Below are 18,386 nucleotides of genomic sequence, written 5' to 3'. Positions count from 1 at the left end.
TATTATGCACTAACAGTGGGAAAAAAAACATTCCAATCTCATATAGCCCTATAGTGCCATTTTCTGCCATTTTAAACAACTATTACACATAACATATGTTCAGGAAGAAATCTGAGAGAAAAATGCATTTGCACATTGATGCGGTTCTCCATCTTTAGTTGTTGTAGATTTGCTACAGCCATCGAAACAAGGGATATTTAAATAGGTTAATAATAAAATCACTCCATATAGGCTAAAAGAAAGTGAAAAATAGGGTAGAACTGATAAGCAACTGCCAATACTGTCAGGCAGAATCAGGATGAACTGCACCTAGTCAAGCCCTAAGCCCCTGTACAGTACAGGGGGAGGATGATTTGATTTGATTTTGATGACGTGGATGAAATGAAATGTACATTTCATTAAAAGTTACACAGGTGTACTACCCTATTCGTTTGTAAACGTTAAAACTTTGCTTCGAATTAATGATGAGGTTGATACCAACAAGCAAAAACTGTTAGAACTATTAGCACACCGTATAACAAGGCCTTGTAGCTGGCACTTCGGCAAGGTACCAGAATCAAGAGGCACCATTTCAATGTCAATACAAAAACACACACCATCTATGGACATGTTAATTGTATCCAGCCTTTATTTGGTCCTTGTCCTGCTCTAATGACCGAATCAGGAAACACGCTACCATAATAAATGTTTAGATTTTTTCCATGGTGTAGTTATAAACAAACGCAGACAGCCGGGAAAGCAGCAGAGTCAAACTCAAATAAATCAAGGACTGAGCAAGATCGTAATAACCCGGAGACTGTTTCTGAAAAGAAGAAACAAAAACAAAAAAACTAAACAAATAAAAAGGTAATGAAACAGAAGCAAGCAGAGACAGCGGACATGCAAAGGCTTGCCTCCACATGTACTGATGGCAAGTTTCAAGCTGAAGAGAGCAGATAAGTAAAGATAAGCAAAGAAACATGACAATTAACACCACTTTAGCCAAATAAAGTCAGAGAAATTATCAGATTAGTTCTTCAGACTTACATTTTTATTTACTGGAACAGTTTCTTCCAGTTCCTGTTTCTTAGTGTTAACTATTAATACCACCCCCCATTCACCTAAATACCCCATACACTTATTTACTTATCAGTAAAGACCAAAGTAAAACCAAAAGGTTCAATGAGACTATAATGCAAAAAATCTTTTGAACAGATTTAATCTGGTGTAAATGTTATCAAATGTGTTTTTTTTCCAGGCTGTTTGTTTTCTGGTAAATAAAAGGGAAGCTCAAGGAAGTAGTAGTTGATGTGTTAAAAAAAAAAAAAAAATAGTTGCTACTGTATTGCTATTAAGTCATTACTTATAATAGTAATAATAATCCGGATACCCAGAGAAACTGATACTTTGAAATGAATATTTAATAACATTGTAAAGTTAAACAGAGATTGCGGCTTCTTCAAATAATCCTGGCTTCCTCCCAAAACACTTCATTCAGACACCGAGAACATTGTATATTTTTTTGTCTTATCCAAGATATTTAGTTGCTAGTAGTAAGAGATATGTAGTAAGTGTAACTCATGGATATAACCCTGGCTTTTTAAACACGTTTGAGAGAGGTGAGATGAGTTGAGAGGTGTTTTCACTATGAAATAAGAACTTTGTACACAAATAAGACAAAAGGAGTGCAATTCGGTGAGTAGCAAATCAACTCACCCAGCGCCATGAACGAAATGAAAAGACGAGAGGCTCCTTTTTCTTTTCGCATCTTTAAAGAGGCTCTTGGGATTTTCCCACGGGATCGCCTTTGTGAACGCGGAACGCGCTCTGTCCTAGGGGGTAAACCTTCCTCGGTCACTCGGCGCAAAAGCAGCGCTTCAGTGGCGCAAAACGGCGTCCAAATTCTTCGGGAACCGTAATCCAAAAAAACCCGCACAACTCAAAAGTTCAACGGATACAATTACGCACATGTTTCGTGACTATTACCTACGGCACTCTACGTGTAGCAGTGTACGCACGGCGTGGCTGTTCTTTCCGGAAGTTGGTCACTGGTACTGGTTTTTAATTGGGCGAGATTCAGTGTGGGACAACCCGCTCTCCGCCGCAGGTGAATTCACCGCGCCCCGGCCTCCAAACGGCGCGATTAATGGCAAAGGCGCATGCGCGGCACGCAGGGTAATTAGCTCTCCCAGAATAACTCCAAACGTCTGGAGACAATGTGCGCACGTTTCAGCAACCTCACCAGATCTTCTGTTAGTTTCACCGTCGAACACCGCCCAATGAGTCACCTATGACTAGAGGGGATACAGGATCCAGTGTGAATGTATACTCCAACGTTTATTGGTATGTCAAAAACAAAAGTTATCCTGTTACGCAATATTAACAGTTGGTATTACGAGGTTGAATGGTCATGCATTTATCTTTTGTTTGCTCACAATAAAATCACGTTATGAGTCATTGTTCTGCTCATAGTTTCTGTATAGATTACACTATGTTCTGCTTTTCCAATATTCATTCATTCATTCATTCATTCACTCATTCAGTTCTGCATCCAACCCCCATACCCAAACAGAATAATAAAAACTATTATAAAGGTTTCTCGAGATTTCTTTTACCACCTCAGAGCTTTTCCTTGTCTCTGTCAACACTGGCTTGCTCTTTAGGCATAAACTTAGTCACTAAACTTATATTTTATAAAATATATTACAGCTTATTATAAATATTATATTTTATAACTTGATCTCTGTAAAGCACCTTCAGGACAAACTGTTAAAATTCTGATACAAATAAAATTGATTTGAAATTGAACTAGTTCCTTCCTTTATTTAATTATTTATTCATTTATTAATAGTTTTATCCTAGTCAATGTCTAATAGGATCTGTGTTCTGCCTCAGGAACAACAGTGGGAGTGGTACAAGAACAATTCAGATTTTAGCATAGCCAATCCACATACAGGCGATTTCTTTGGGAGGTGGGAGAAAACCAGGGAATAAAAAGGAAACCCACACAGAAAGAACATGGACACAATCCCCCCCATAGACCTGAGCTCATGATCAGTCCAGGTACACTGAATATATGAGATTTGCCTCTGAGATCTGCATCACTGTCTAAAATAACTGCATGCTCCACTCACACTCCTGACTGAGTTTCCAATCCCAGATCTTACTGAATCAGTCCGTCTAAAAAGTTGAAATCTCAAAGCTATATATGGCATATGCACTAGAACAGAATAGCTTAAAAACTAATCTTAACTGGTACAAACCTTTTCCTAATAATATTTAATAATTTCCTTGCATCCTTTTTCCATCTTTTGAACAATATTTGCATCTTCTTAGCTGTAATATTTACCCATATATATATATATATATATATATATATATATATATATATATATATATATATATATATATATATATAGTTATTGTACACCTACATAACTGCTTTATAAAATAGGAACTGTATAGCAAAAAGAAGGAAAAAAAGGAAAATTATTTGATCTGATAAGGCAATTTGCCTAGTCTGCATTAATAGCAAAGCTATGCTCCCTTTTTGTAACTATTTAACTTCCTAACCTGTTGAATTGCCCAGCGTGTTTAATTCTTCATGAAGAAGTAATTCGTGCATACTTATTATATATATTTTACATTTATTATATTACTTACTTTAAATATTTTGATAAATATAGAAATTATAGAAATTATAGTGCATTTATACCGCCATCTAGCGTCGCAGTCTTGTACAACTCTTTGGAACTGACATTTACAGTATTTGTCTTTTTTTTTTTTTTTTAAGCAAATTTGACCAATTAACATTTTTACATATTTAAAGGCTGGTATGTTATATCCGATATGTCATGGTATGCTTTACCTGGGGTAAGGATAAAAAAAAAAGAAATAGCAAAAAATAGCTTTTTACTCTGCTATTGGTTCTGCACTGAACTATCCTGTAGCATCTGAGGCATGAATTATTTTAAATTATCCAAGAATCCAAGCTTATTTAAAAAAATAATGACAGGCTATAGTGTTTAAAATGGAAGGTGACTAAATACGTACATTACAATAAATTATCATGAGACGAGGCTGCTTTAAAGTAATTGCAAAAATGAGGGAAGTTTTGAGATAAGGTTTATCATCACCTGTTTGCACAAAGAAATGCACACTCATTAAGAAAATTTTTCCTCCACAGTTTTACATACTCCAGAAGAAAAAAATTAATGAATAACGTGAATGAAAAAATACAGCATACATAATACATGCATGCATAAGTTCATGAATGCTAAGATCTTTAAAAATTCAATACACGATGCCTTGTGAAATGTAAACGACTTTTTGAAAGGAAAATTTTATCAATAAATAAAATAACATTTTACAAACAGTTTAGAATTCTTGCCTGTCATTGTCAACCCATAAATAAAACGATGTGAAATATAGACCAGTTGAGATCTACCCACTAGTGGACAGGATCCCAAAACTCTGTTACAAATTCACAAGAAGTGATTTTATTTTTTATTGCAAAATATGCAAACATTATCATCCAATGCATCTCTGAAATGCACAAAGCCAAGATTTATACATTTCAATTATTATTTTTTGAAGTGAACTTCCTTCTGGTACAGGAAATATGATGTACCATATAATGTGCAGATAAAACATTAAAACAAGTTTAATAATATAAAATATATTAAATTATAAAATTGTATTAGAATCATATATATATATGATTAAAGCGTTTCTGGCATGTTAAACTGTGCTCAACACCAGTAAAGGCATGTTATAGGTCAGGGGTGGCCAACCAGTCAGAGACATTTTTTACTGTGTTACCGCAAAGAGCCACATCATACACATGGGCACACATGAACATCACCCATCCCTTCCGCTTGCACACACACACACACACACACACACACACACACACACACACACACACACACACACACACACACACACGCGCACACACACTATCTCACACACACAAACTCTCAGTTCAACCAAGTCCACAATCAAAAATATAATAATTTACAATAGCGTTTTTCTTTTACTATGCATGTTACTTAGTGGGACTTCTGGCATTCCAGGTCAGAGTGCAACTGTGATTCAATAGCCGTGTTAATGTCTGATATTCTGTGTTCAACAGTGTGGCGGGGCAGTTGGACGTCTGATACAATACGTTTTAGTTTGTTGTTTTCAAAAGACAAGTTTTCAACAACGTCACTGAGGCATTATTTAACGAACTCCCCTTTATTGTATGGCTTTTTAGCTTGTGTAATGTTCCAAGCCAAATTTAATTTTCCAAGCCAAATTGAAAGCTAAATTTTTTGGGAAAACTGTATCTGCTTTTCTGCCTGACTTTTCAAAGTGACCAACTTGAGCTTGTGAAGTTCAGTCCCTTTTGGAAATTCCTGGTTGATGTTAGCATGGAGTGAGCTAAAGTGGCGCTGAAGATTTGAAATGCGCTAATGACGCCTGACATAAGGCAGGATGACTTGCCATTACATTTAACATAATAAACATAAATTCTCCCACTCTGTTAAAAAACGTCCTGTGTTCATCTTCATATTTTCCTTTTGCTGTGCATTTTTTCCTGCCATTTTGAGAGCAAACTTGATACAAACTGTTTACTTAAAATGTAAGTAAACAATTTGCATATGGAAGTTTGTGGGTTTTTTTTATGTGCGTGTTCGCTTCGCTTGAGTTTAATTCGGTATTTTCGTCAAATGCGCATGTGTGTGAGATGAAAATACCGCAAAGTTTCCCATTAGGGGCAAGATTATTTAAGTTTTAAAAATACCGTATTGAACTCAAGTGAAGCGAACACGCACATAAAAAAAACACAAACTTTGATATGAACGTAAAAGCCACATAAAACCAGGCAAAGAGCCGCGGGTCTAGACCAGGGGTCACCAACGAGGTAGCTCGCAAGGACCACATGAGTAGCCTGCGGACCTTTTCTAAAAATTCTACTTTGTTAAATCATTATTGATATTTCTAATGAGAAATCATTAACATGATCAGTGTCTTCACATAGATGAATATCATTAATTATTAATAATAACATATAATAAAAGGTCAATTGAGCAAATTTGTTATTTCAAAACTGAAAACTGTGTGTATCAAACTGGTAGCCCTTCACATTAAACCAAGAAGTAGCTCTCAGTTTCAAAAAGGTTGGTGACCTCTGCTCTAGACGATCTATTTTAAGATGCATTTTAGCAACAGCGCCCTCTATGGTCACAACATATGATGGTCACGGAATCTGGTGTAACTCCGGCCATATTACATACTGCTCAAACTAAATGACGCCATTTCCTGGAATTCAAGGAAGTGGGTCTTCTCAGGTGGAACTAAGGAAGAGATCTGATGTCAGGTAGTTGTTTAGGAGGGGAGGGGCAGCGGCAGCGTCAGGGTCAGGATTCCACGGAGGATGGGGCGAAAGTTTTTATATGCCATTCAGGAGTCCATTACTTTAATTGTGTAAACATTCACAATTTATATACATTGTATAACGTGTGTGCATATAACGCTTATATAGTTTGCTACAAGTCAGCTGTGCTGTAAAGAAGCAACGTTTTAAATCTACTTACATGCAGCTTCCACAAACAGGTTTTACAAGCTTCTCTGATCTGGTAAGTCATTCATTTTCTTTTTTGTATCAAGATTTTCTTGTTTTTTAGTCCATATTTCATTTCAGACAAACTGCTAAAAAGGTTGAGGGATGGTTTAAAATAAAAGAAGGTTGAATAGATATAGAATATATTCTGTACAAAGAATGCAATAAAGTAAAGTAAAACATGAGTGGGAAAAGAAAGAGGAGGTTGACAAAGTCATGAAAGCAAAGTGACATTGGTTAAAAAAAAATTAAAAAGTCACTCATTGATACTGGGAATAGAGATAAACTAACTTACTGGCTTGTTAGGAAGACAATTTAACCTACAGGTGAAGGCTAGATTTGTGGTTCTATGTGTTAGTGTCTTTGACAAGAGAGGGCAGATGGGTAAAATAGGCACACGGAGACACAGCCATGCAATTCCCCCACAACACAGGCCAACATGGGAATTTCTTTCTGTGTTTAATAATGTTTTTTATCAATATGACTGTATGTCTGCCTGTCTGTCTTTCTCATTCAAGTAATTAATCAGCTCCATGCTTTGTTTCCTGCAAACAATGACTAGTCAGTGGAAAGGCAGGTTGCTTACATAGGCAAAAACCAATTGATGAGATGCTGTGATGTAATTTCTTACACAAGTTTAATCAAATTCAGATTGGTGTTGGTTAAAACTCAAAATAAATCTGAAATGAAAGCAATACTATACTAAATATCAAAGGTGTAAAAAGTAATTTTCATTCATTGCAGTAGGCCTCATTCATTAATATTTTAGTTAAGTTGTGTATAAACAAAAATTTAACAAATCTTTCAAAAAGGCTTGTTTTCATTGGTCCTTTATTTTACATTTATTTGTGTTTCCAATATACTGTAATTTCCGGACTATAAAGCGACCCATATATAAGCCGCACCCACTGAATTTGACAAAGATTTTTATTTTGAACATAAATAAGCCGCACCTGTATATAAGCCGCATACATTGAAACTAATGAACTTTACCAAGCTTTAACGAAAGACAGTGTCTGTTACACGGTGTAACGAGTGAAATATGTTGTGGCTCTGTTAATAGCAGAGCGGCATTTTGGGAATAGCCTGCCGCCGCTTTTTTCCGGTATTACTGCATGTGTGCAAGGCCGAGGAATATGTCCTTATTATTTTCTGATGCTCATTTCTAAGTTTCTTTGACTAACCTGTAACGCTGTTGCCAAGAAAAATAAAAAAACACGTGTTTTGGAAACCTGTCTGTGCTTATATGATTTCTGTTGCAACTGGAGTTAACGAGTGAGGCAGGTCAAACGTCAGAGGAACCTCATCCATATTTATGATGTGGTGCGGTCTGATTCAGTGGTTACGCGTCTGATTTAATATAAAGAGTTTCACCTGAACCCATTCCGCAATTTCATTGGTCTAATGTTATGGGTCTTAGTTTTTTGGCTTTGAAGCTTGTGAAACCGGGAAAAACCCAGGAAAATCCATAAATTAGCCGCTTCGTTGTTTAAGCCGTGGGGTTCAAAGCGCGGGAAAAAAGTAGCGGCTTATAGTCCGGAAAATACGGTAGCTTGTTTGCATTTGGTTACACAGAAAAAAACTTTTTTTTTTTGTAAGGCCACACACAAGGATTGTTCCCCCGAATTTGTACCCGGTTGAATAATGGCCGGTTCCCACTCATTAGGCAGCTGTCCCCATTAAATGACCACTCAGTAAGGGCAAAGGTATCATCTCAAGGACATGAATCCACCTGACAGTAACACCTAGGAATAGCATAAAAATCTGACTAAGCTTTGATTCGTCACATTACAGCCCATTTTGCTTTTTTTCTTATGAAGTTTCTTTTATAACTAGATAAATCAATAATATTAAAATATTATTTATTAATATGGCAAAAATATATACAGTTATATGCAAAAGTTTAGGAACCCCTGACAATGTCCAAGATTTTCATTTTTAAATATTGTTTGGATCAGCAATTTCGTTTTTTGATCTATCAAATAACTGAAGGACACAGTAATATTTCAGTAGTGAAATGAGGTTTATTGGATTAACAGAAAATTCCCAATATGCATCAAAACGAAATTAGACAGGTGCATAAATTTGGGCACCCTTGTCATTTTGTTGATTTGAATACCTGTAACTACATAGCACTGATTAATTGGAACACACAATTGGTTTGGTGAGCTCATTAAGCCTTGAACTTCATAGACAGGTGCATCCCATCATGAGAAAAGGTATTTAAGGTGGCCAATTGCAAGTTGTTGTTCTCTTTGACTCTGCTTTGAAGAGTGGCAACATGGGGGTCTCAAAACAACTCTCAAATGACCTGAAAACAAAGATTGTTAAACATTATGGTTTAGGGGAAAGCTACAAAAAGTTATTGCAAAGATATAAGCTGTCAGTGTCCACTGTGAGGAACATAGTGAGGAAATGGAAGACCACAGGCACAGTTCTTGTTAAGGCCAGAAGTGGCAGGGCACAAAAAATATTGGAGAGGCAAAGGATGGTGAGAACGGTCAAAAACAGACCACAGACCACCTCCAAAGACCTACAACATCAACTTGCTGCAGATGGTGTCACTGTGCATCGTTCAACAATTCAGCGCACTTACCACAAGGAGGAGCTGTATGGGAGAGTGATACGAAAGAAGCCTTTTCTGCACACACCACAAACGGAGTCGCTTGAGGTATGCAAATGCGCATTTGGACAAGCCAGCTTTATTTTGGAATAAGGTGCTGTGGACTGATGAAACAAAGATTGACTTATTTTGTCATAACAAGGGGCGTTATGCATGGCGGAAAACAACGCAGCGTTCCAAGAAAAACACGTGCTACCCACAGTCAAATTTGGGTGAGGTTCCATCATGCTATGGGGCTGTGTGGCCAGTGCCGGTACTGGGAATCTGGTTAAAGTTAAGGGTCACATGGATTCCACTTAATATCAGCAGATTCTTGAGAATAATGTTGAGGAATCAGTCACAAAGTTGAAGTTACGCTGGGGCTGGATATTTCAACAAGACAATGACCCAAAACACTACTTGGGCATTTATGCAGAGGAACAAGTACAATGTTCTGGAATGGCCATCCCAGTCCCCAGACCTGAATGTCATTGAACAACCATCAAACCTAACTGAACTGAAGATGTTTTGTAAGGAGGAATGGTCGAAAATACATTCATCCAGTATTCAGACACTCATTACAGGCTATAGGAAGCGTCTAGAGGCTGTTATTTCTGCTAAAGGAGGCTCTGCTAAATATTGATGTGATTTTTTTCTGTTGGGGTGCCCAAATTTATGCACCTGTCTTAAATTGTTTTGATGCATATTGCGCATGTTCTGTTAATCCAATAAACTACTGAAATATTACTGTGTCCTTCAGTTATTTGATAGATCAAAATGAAATTGCTGATCCAAACACCCAAATATTTATAAATGAAAATCATGGACATGGTCAGGGGTGCCTAAACTTTTGCATACAACTATTTGCATATAGGCTGTTGCTGAATATGATGCCAAGCTCATGTCTGTTCTTTCTGCAAATAAATAATAATAAAAAATAAGGAACTGGTAATTAGTGCGGTCCTTAGTAAGCTCATAATTAGTTATGCAATTATCTCTTGATATGCACTAACCTCTCTCACAATTCATTTATAATTAACTAAAGCACCGTTACAAAAATCTGTATGTAATTTATATTTAAAACAACAATGAGCCGGTCAGGTGTGACTGTGGCAGTGGAAACCTCGCACATACGAAACGAGAAAGATACAGTGACCAGATATTAGACTTAAGTTGGAACCCATTTACTTTTGCTTGACATTGTATGGTGGGATTATCATATTCTGATACACGGTACGGTTTTACTAAATCTATCTCAGAACATCTAATGAAGAATGGGTGAGGTTTAGGCATAACCTATTTTGTAGAATGTAATCTGGGTCCATCCACAGCATCACAGAGAGTGAAAACATCCCTAATCCTTTATATTTCTTCAAAAACAATTGACACCTCTGCTAAAGTTGCATTTAGCTTGCACAGATTGTCTATTTGTAAAGTGATCATGGCATGTAAAGCTTGAACTCTTTAATCTTCAATAATATATAGAACCAAAATCCAAGTGTAAAAACTTTTAATGTTAGAATCATTTGAAGCTGCTTCAAATCGGAGGTGTTTTAAATTTATATAGAGACTCCATATTAGTAGTAGCTAAATATTTATGTAATACAGACATTTTGAAATGTAATAAGTAGTGAATAACCCTGCCAAATTACTAATCATATTAACAGTTATGAAGGCACAGCAACATTCATTTGTGTTTCATGTCATTTGCTCTTTTATTTTGTTCCAGCTGTCCTCGGTGAGATTTGCTGATGGTTAACAGGCACTGTATGCAATGAATTTGGAACCCAGCCATGGATGGGCAAATACCCAAATCTATGTTCATCTTTATTCTATTGGCAGTATCAGGATTTTTACTGTTGATTCTCATCATGTTTATGGAAGTGAGTAAAGGAGGAGTTTCCAATGATTCATTCTACATGTAACCTGAATGCATTTCTTCAATATGTCACATATTGAATGGGACATGTTTGTTCTCAAAAGAATGGGCCATATTCACAGTTAAGATATCATAAAGAATTATTTTTATTGTGTAAAATGATGCGCAATGTGTAGTTAAAGTGAACTATCTTCATCCAAGGGTGCTTATATTAAGTATGACTCCATTGAAAAATGTTCGGAGTAACATTTCAAAACAGTTTGTACTAATAAATTACATAATGTTTGAAAAATAAATGTATTATGGTATTATTCATTTAAAGTAGTTAATACTACTTTACATACATTTATGACAAGTAATTCACAATTGTTGTTGCGTTTACAATACCGTACATGTACAATTCCCCTTGACAGTACCCATTTAAATCAATTTAATATTGCGTTACTGTGTCCCAAAAGGTGAGTCAAAACCTCGCGTTTTTTTTGTTACTCGCGAGGGGTCAAAGAACGTAATAATATAATACATTCAAATTTGTAATAACTGTTATACAGAAATAATCCACATTACGCTGGTAAGATTTTAAACAAGGCAATTTCACATCACCTTGGCTTTGATGATTGGACATCTTACATTTTATATGTACAATTACCAAGTATTCTTGTACTAAAAAGAGTTTACAGATTCTCAAAGCTAGTAATATATAAACATGTTAAATATAAATACCCAAATAAAGTTTTTATTGTAAGTAAGTCATTGTCACTGGCACTAACTTGCATTAAATATAATTTCCAGAAATTTGTATATCCTTACACTGGAGCCCACTAGACCCTGAATTTGTGACTGCTCCATTGAATGTGTGCCTGATTAAAAATTTCCCTTTTGATTGTAGGAACTGAACGATCAGCTAATGTTTACCTTCCACCAAATACAGAGAAGCATCGACTCAGCCTTTAAGCCTCCTGAAATCTTGTGGCCTCTGGGTGCAAACCATACTTACTGTGCACACTTTGGCAAGAAGCCCACTGCAGAAGAGGCAAAAGAAGAAAGAGATCTGCTCAGTTCCATTGCATGGCCAGGCCCCTTGGTGCAAGGCTTGCCTGTGGAGCTCAGCAGTGACCCTGCCAAGAGCTACTTTGTGATTCTGGGCTCGTCAAAAAAACACAAAGGTGGTCAGCTTCTGGTCAATGTACATATGCAGAACTTTTTGGGCCTTCCCAAGGATCATGGTGGAGATTTTCTGATAGCCCGACTCCATTCACCCAGGTTGGGTGCTGGGGTTGCAGGGAAGGTGCATGACCATCAAGATGGCACCTATACAGTGATGTTCCCACTGTTATGGACTGGTGTAGCGTGGGTTGAAATCACCATGGTGCACCCGAGTGAGGCAGTGATGGTGCTTAAGAGGTTGCAGGAGGAGCAACCTGACAGAGTGTTTTTTAAAAGCGTGTTCAGCTCAGGTACCATCTCAGAGACCACCATGTGCAACTTGTGTCTACCACTGAATGAGAAACCACTCTGCAACTACACTGATCCTGAAACTGGAGAACCCTGGTACTGCTACAAACCCCAACATCTAGGCTGTGATACACGAATAAATCATTCTAAAGGGGGATACAAAAAGAACCTCATTACTGAATATGAAGCACAATTCTTCCAGAGGTGAGGTATTAGCTAGGATCCAATTGGACAATGAACAGCTTCTTTATACATGTGTATATGTGTACATTTTTATGTGGTCCCATTCAGCAAATATCCTTTAGTAAATGAATTTGTAGGTGTAGTCAGAGGGGAAAAAAGGCTCTTGGATTTTAGTATTAACCCAGTCTTTAGGCTCAGTTAAAAGGAAACATTGCAACCAGTTGTTTGACTGTCCACATTTTAAGAGATTAAATAATGCCATTAAATGGACAAACAAACAACATAAATCAAGATTAACATTTTCAGTGGCTACCAGACAGTGTTCCAAGCAGTTATGCATTTCATATTTTTTTCAGTGGTGTAAATCTCAAAATTCCTATACCTGCAGCAGCGATGGACAAAGTCACTATATTGGCTGAAAAAAAAGGTATGTTTTATATTAAATTAAATTATTTCAATTTTAAAGTAATTTTAATTTTTAAGTATAAATATAAGTATGAAATTATTTGTGTTTTTATTTGTGAATATGCTGAAAATCTAGTTGTCAGCCTAGTGAATAGTTAATAAATGTATTACATACAGTACCAGTTCACAGAAAAATGCTGCAGTCATTAAAATCTTGTTTTATTGAGTTTATTTGGAAGATGTGTTTTCCTCTTTACTATAAACAGTAAAACCCAGTCCATTAGTTATCATCACTGCCAGCTCAGTTATAGCTTTTACATAATTCTTGTACATACACTATGGACCGTGATAAATTAATATTGAACACAATAATAATAAAATTTATTATTTATTATAATATAATTTTTTCCAAATATATAGTACTGATCTAAATCCTAATTACATTTTGTTACGTACGTGTATCTGGCAGTAGATACACACCTTCGAATGCATTTCGATGCAAAAATTTTAATCATAAATGTAACTAATAATTAATCTATTATGTCTTATATATTGTTTATATTGTTTATCTCAAAGATAAGATCAAATGTATTGTGGTATTAGATAATCTGAATATCAACACAAAATGTCTGCAACTCGGGCCAGATTGATTATTAACCATGTAGTATATAGGCATTGCTTCATATCGTACGTAAAAAGCCCTCCAAAATTATTGGCTGACCCTAATCTAAATCCTATACCTAAACTAACACAATTTTGACAATGGACACAAATGACCTATAGTGATTTTTGCAGTGTATTATGTTATAGTGAGCATTATTGATTCTTTTTTTACCCTCTAAGGACAAACTAAAGTAAAAAATGATTACATTTCTGCTGGCTACTACTTTCATGACACCTGGAGGCCTTTGAATGGTTCAGTCACCCGGCAGTTTAAAACCTCATCAGCCATAGCACATTGTCTTAGAGGGAAGAATGTCTACATGTTTGGAGATTCCACTGCGCGGCAATGGTTCGAGTACCTTTCTGATGTTCTTTGTAAGAGCAAACCATTACATTATTGATGCTTTTTTAAGAAACCTTTACCATTTATTACTTGAAATCTAAATCATGCATTCATTTTTGTTTGATCCATTTTTCCACTATGATTTCTTCTGCAGACCTCACACATCTAATCCCTTACAGTCCTAAAAAAACGGGACCATACTTGGCTGTGGACAGGTGGGACAATATTCTTGTGAGCTACCGCTGCCATGGACCACCCATACGCTTCACCTCTGTGCTTTCCTCTGAACTGGGCTACGTAGCAAATGAGCTAGACAAGATCCAGGGTGGGCCACGCACAGTTGTTCTTGTGAGTGTATGGTCTCACTTCAGCACTTTTCCTATTGAAGTATATATAAGGCGCCTACGGCACATCCGTAGGGCTGTGCTGCAGCTGCTGGCCCAAGAGCCAGATACAGTGGTGGTGATACGCACTGCAAACCTGCAGAAAATTGGCCCAGAGAGCAGTCTGTTCAACAGTGACTGGTTCTCTTTACAAAGGGATGCTGTGCTGCGTGCCATGTTTAAAGGAATCCATGTGCAGCTGATAGATGCCTGGGAGATGACACTGGCTCACCATCTCCCACATGACATACATCCACCCCTCCTCATCATCGAAAACATGATTGATCTGATCCTCTCCCACATCTGTCCCGTTAGAGAAATATAGATGTATGAAAACATCTTGTAAAACTGTCAATAAAAACATTTTATCATTTTGAAGTAGCTTGTTTTCTACCATCTAGGCATATTATTAGTTTATCAGCACCAAGTTTCCTATAAACCATTATGGTAGAAAGGCAAATTTGCATGATTTAATAACTAGAATTCATTGTTGCCTGTACAAAGATTCTCCTTTTTATCCCTTAAAAAATATATGCAATGCTTAGATGCTTTTTCCCTCTTTTCCTCTTTTTCTGTCAAACAGATATAAAGAAAAGACAGATGATAGGGAAGATTTTTTGGCAATAGTTTCAACAATTTCCTTAGTTGTTTTCTTTGCTTGATGCAGACAAATGATTTGACTCTCATGAAAAAGAATATATTTTCCACAACTTCAGGATATGTCTTCCAACAAGTAGGTTTAAAGTTAAAAAAACATTTGTAACTTTAAATTTTTGTCCAGGCTGTGTACCTCGGCTACTCTTATTTGTCACACACCAGGCTGAGAAGATCTATATTGTTTTAACCACTAGAGGCCGCCTTTTGACCACTAGAGGATCATATCAGGCATCAAGATTTTAATTAATCTAAAAACAAAATTAAACATGAATGATGGCTCACTGTTGCCTGAAACCTTTGTGGACTTTTATTTGGGGAAAAAAAATGCTATCTTCTTCTTAAAGCTGCTCTTATGAAGGGTTGCCACAGCGGATCCTCTGTCTCCGTATGATCCTGTCCTCTACATCTGCTCTTTTAAATTCACCACCTGCATGTCTCCCCTCATCACATCCCAAAACCTCCTCCTTGGCCTTTCTCTTTTCCTCTTGCCTGGCTGCTCTATTCTCAGCATTTGTTTACCTATAAACCCCATGTCCCTCCTTTGCACATGACCAAACTATCTCAATATCAAGTCAAGAAGCTTTTATTTTCATTTCAACCATATATAGCTAACGCAGTACACAGTAAAATGAAACAACATTCCTCCAGAACCTTGATGCTACATTAAACAACAATCACAGAAACAGAAAACACAGGGCTAAGGACTAGTAAGTGTCCTCGCCACATAAAGTGCATGTGTGCAACCTGGTGTGAACAGTGCAAAGACAACACAAGACAGTGCAGGACAAAACACAAAATAGCTCTGCCAGTAAACCTGTTGTAGACAAAGTAAACAGTAGCCAAAATGTAAACAAAATGTTGTGCAAAAGAGCAAATAGCAGCAGTCCAGGAAAGATGTGCAAAAACAGCATGTAAACAGTTTATGATAATGAAGTCATGTGTGTGTGTGTGTGTGTGTGTGTGTGAGTTCAGTTCAGATCTGTGTTAAGAAGCCTGAAGGCTTGAGGGAAGAAGCTGTTTACACAGTCTGGATGTGACTGCCCGAATGTGGGGTCATCCACAATGCTGTTGGCTTTGCGAATGTAGCGTGTGGTTTAAATGTGATAGAGGGGAGAGAGACTCCGATGATCTTTTTAGCTGTCCTCACTATACTATATATCTCTAGGGTCCTGATCCGAGACGGTGCAGTTCCCAAACCAGGCAGTGATGCAGCTGCTCAAGATGCTCTCAATGATCCCTCTGTAGAATGTGGTCAGGATGGGGGGAGGGAGATGGGCTTTCCTCAGCATTCTCAGGAAGTAGAGATGCTGCTGGGCTTTCTTGGTGATGGAGCTGGTGTATAGTGACCAGGTGAGGGTATCTGCCAAGTGAACACCAATGAATTTGGTGCTCTTGACGATCTCCACGGAGGATCCATCAATGATCATTGGAGAATGGTCACTCTGTGTTCTCCTGAAGTCAACAACCATCTCTTTAGTTTTGTCAACATTCAGAGACAGGTTGTTGGCTCCACACCAGGCTGGTAACTGTTGCACCTCCTCTCTCTATGCTGACTCATCATTTTTGCTGATGAGACTCACCACGGTCGTGTCATCCGTGAACTTAATAATGTGATTTGAGCTGTGCATTGCTACACAGTCGTAAGTGTGTGTGATGCCCACGAAGGTGTGCCCACATTGTGTATTAGTTGGTTTTTATGTAGTTTACTTTTATTATATACTCTTTTTTTTTCAAGATTTATTTTTGTATAACATGTAATGTAAAACAGTAACACATACATGCAATTATACCTCTGCACCTGTAGGGGGGGGCAATGGGACTAGTTTGCCTATGCATCGCCGGAAATTTCTCTCATAACTGAGAAAGATTTAATGAAGGCAAGCCACAGTTTCTGTGTCATCCTTTTGTTATCCACTTTTCAGTTTTTACAGCTGTCAACGGGTGCCACAACCCGGTACCTGTAACAGTTTATTGGGGGCTCGTCCGGGATCTTCTCCGCTGTCAGGGTGGAAGATGATCCAGTGATACAGACACCTGGGACCAAAGGTGACCAGCCAGGGAACTAGCCACTCATTGGGGAGAGAGATTTGATACGGTTCCAGGCCGGGTGACCCATTGCGTGAAAGAGGGAAGCACTCATGGCAGACAGTGAGAGGAAAAGCTTGGTGTGGACCATCAAGAAAGGCCTGCTCACCCTTTCTGCAGATGAACTGTTCCAAATTGCAAAGTCGCTGGGCCCTGTGCCAGGGGTGGACCAGTCTCGTTTGGCACCTATGGATGAGGAGGCTTGTTTCGACTACATCAGCAGTTTCATGCACAGTAAGCACTTGCAAGAGTCTGAGGATGAAGGCCTAGCTCACCTGTTAGAGTTGAAAGAGGTAGTTGATGTAACTATTTAGAGTCATGTGTCTGACATACAAATGTGTGTAAAAGGTAATGCTGTCTCACATGTTCCACTGTCAAACTTACAAGTTGATATTACTGGTGAGGAAACTCAAGCTAATGGTAATGTAAATCCAGTTGATGGTGAGACTGTTGAAGTTGATGCTAATGCAACCCTTTAGCAAACACAGCTATAAACACACACAACTCAGAAATACAGAAATTACTGGCTAGCTATGAGGGACTTAGTAAGAAGATCACACAGTACATACCCACCTCCACTCTGCGGTCCACACTCCATTCAACTGCAAAGTCACAGTTCACATTACAGAATAGGGACACATTGAACACTAGGCGTTTGGGTGAATATCCCACAACTGTTGCTCATGACAAGTTGGTCTTCAAAAGAGAGTTGTCCTATCTACATCGTAGAGAGTTTAAGATTCAGGGTGGTCAGATTGGAGATCATGGTTCAGACATCAGTTATAACAATGTTTGCCGCCAGATTGAAGAAGGGGTAAAGGAGCAATTTAGTGATGCAGAAATTGTTAAAGCTGTCCTCAGGGCAATAAAACCTGGAAATTTCAAAGATATGCTTATGAACAAGGAAGATCTGACTTTTGAAGAGTGCAAAGTTTTCCTTTACTCCCACCTCGGTGAGCAAAACACCTTGGAGCTTTTCCAGGAACTCATGTGCACCAAACAGAAGGACAATGAGACACCTCAACAATTCCTGTATAGAGCAATAGGGCTTAAGCAAAAGATCTTGCTGGCCTCAAGACATGCTGATACAGATGTGAGGTACAGTCCAAGCACAGTTCAGGATGTTTTCCTCCATACTGTACATC

General features: G+C 37.7%; 2 protein-coding genes across 3 annotated transcripts in view; one reads left to right on the top strand and one right to left on the bottom strand.

The window, feature by feature from the left end:
• LOC124382816 (prostaglandin F2 receptor negative regulator-like) overlaps positions 1 to 2,007 on the bottom strand; it is a 12,712-nt gene extending 10,705 nt beyond the window's left edge. The window contains exon 1 of the mRNA XM_046845085.1: positions 1,696 to 2,007. Within this exon, the coding sequence (XP_046701041.1) occupies positions 1,696 to 1,747 (52 nt within the window). The 5' untranslated portion in view covers positions 1,748 to 2,007. The remainder of the gene's footprint in view (positions 1 to 1,695) is intronic.
• A 173-nt stretch (positions 2,008 to 2,180) lies between these two features.
• LOC124382817 (NXPE family member 3-like) lies at positions 2,181 to 14,877 on the top strand. 2 transcript variants are annotated; one of them, XM_046845087.1, is made up of 6 exons: positions 2,181 to 2,322; positions 10,918 to 11,071; positions 11,957 to 12,726; positions 13,062 to 13,132; positions 13,954 to 14,148; positions 14,271 to 14,877. In XM_046845087.1, the coding sequence occupies exons 2-6, from the start codon at positions 10,982 to 10,984 to the stop codon at positions 14,822 to 14,824; spliced, it is 1,680 nt and encodes a 559-aa protein (XP_046701043.1). In that variant the 5' UTR covers positions 2,181 to 2,322; positions 10,918 to 10,981; the 3' UTR covers positions 14,825 to 14,877. The 2 variants fall into 2 exon arrangements, with proteins under 2 accessions (XP_046701043.1, XP_046701042.1); XM_046845086.1 differs by lacking the exon at positions 2,181 to 2,322 and adding an exon at positions 6,217 to 6,602.
• The last annotated feature ends 3,509 nt before the right edge of the window (positions 14,878 to 18,386 follow it).

The sequence above is a fragment of the Silurus meridionalis genome, chromosome 3, assembly GCF_014805685.1.
Source record: "Silurus meridionalis isolate SWU-2019-XX chromosome 3, ASM1480568v1, whole genome shotgun sequence".
Taxonomy (NCBI): Eukaryota; Metazoa; Chordata; class Actinopteri; order Siluriformes; family Siluridae; genus Silurus; species Silurus meridionalis.
The sequence above is the reverse complement of the archived record's forward strand: the minus strand, read 5'-3'. Positions and strand labels throughout refer to the sequence as shown.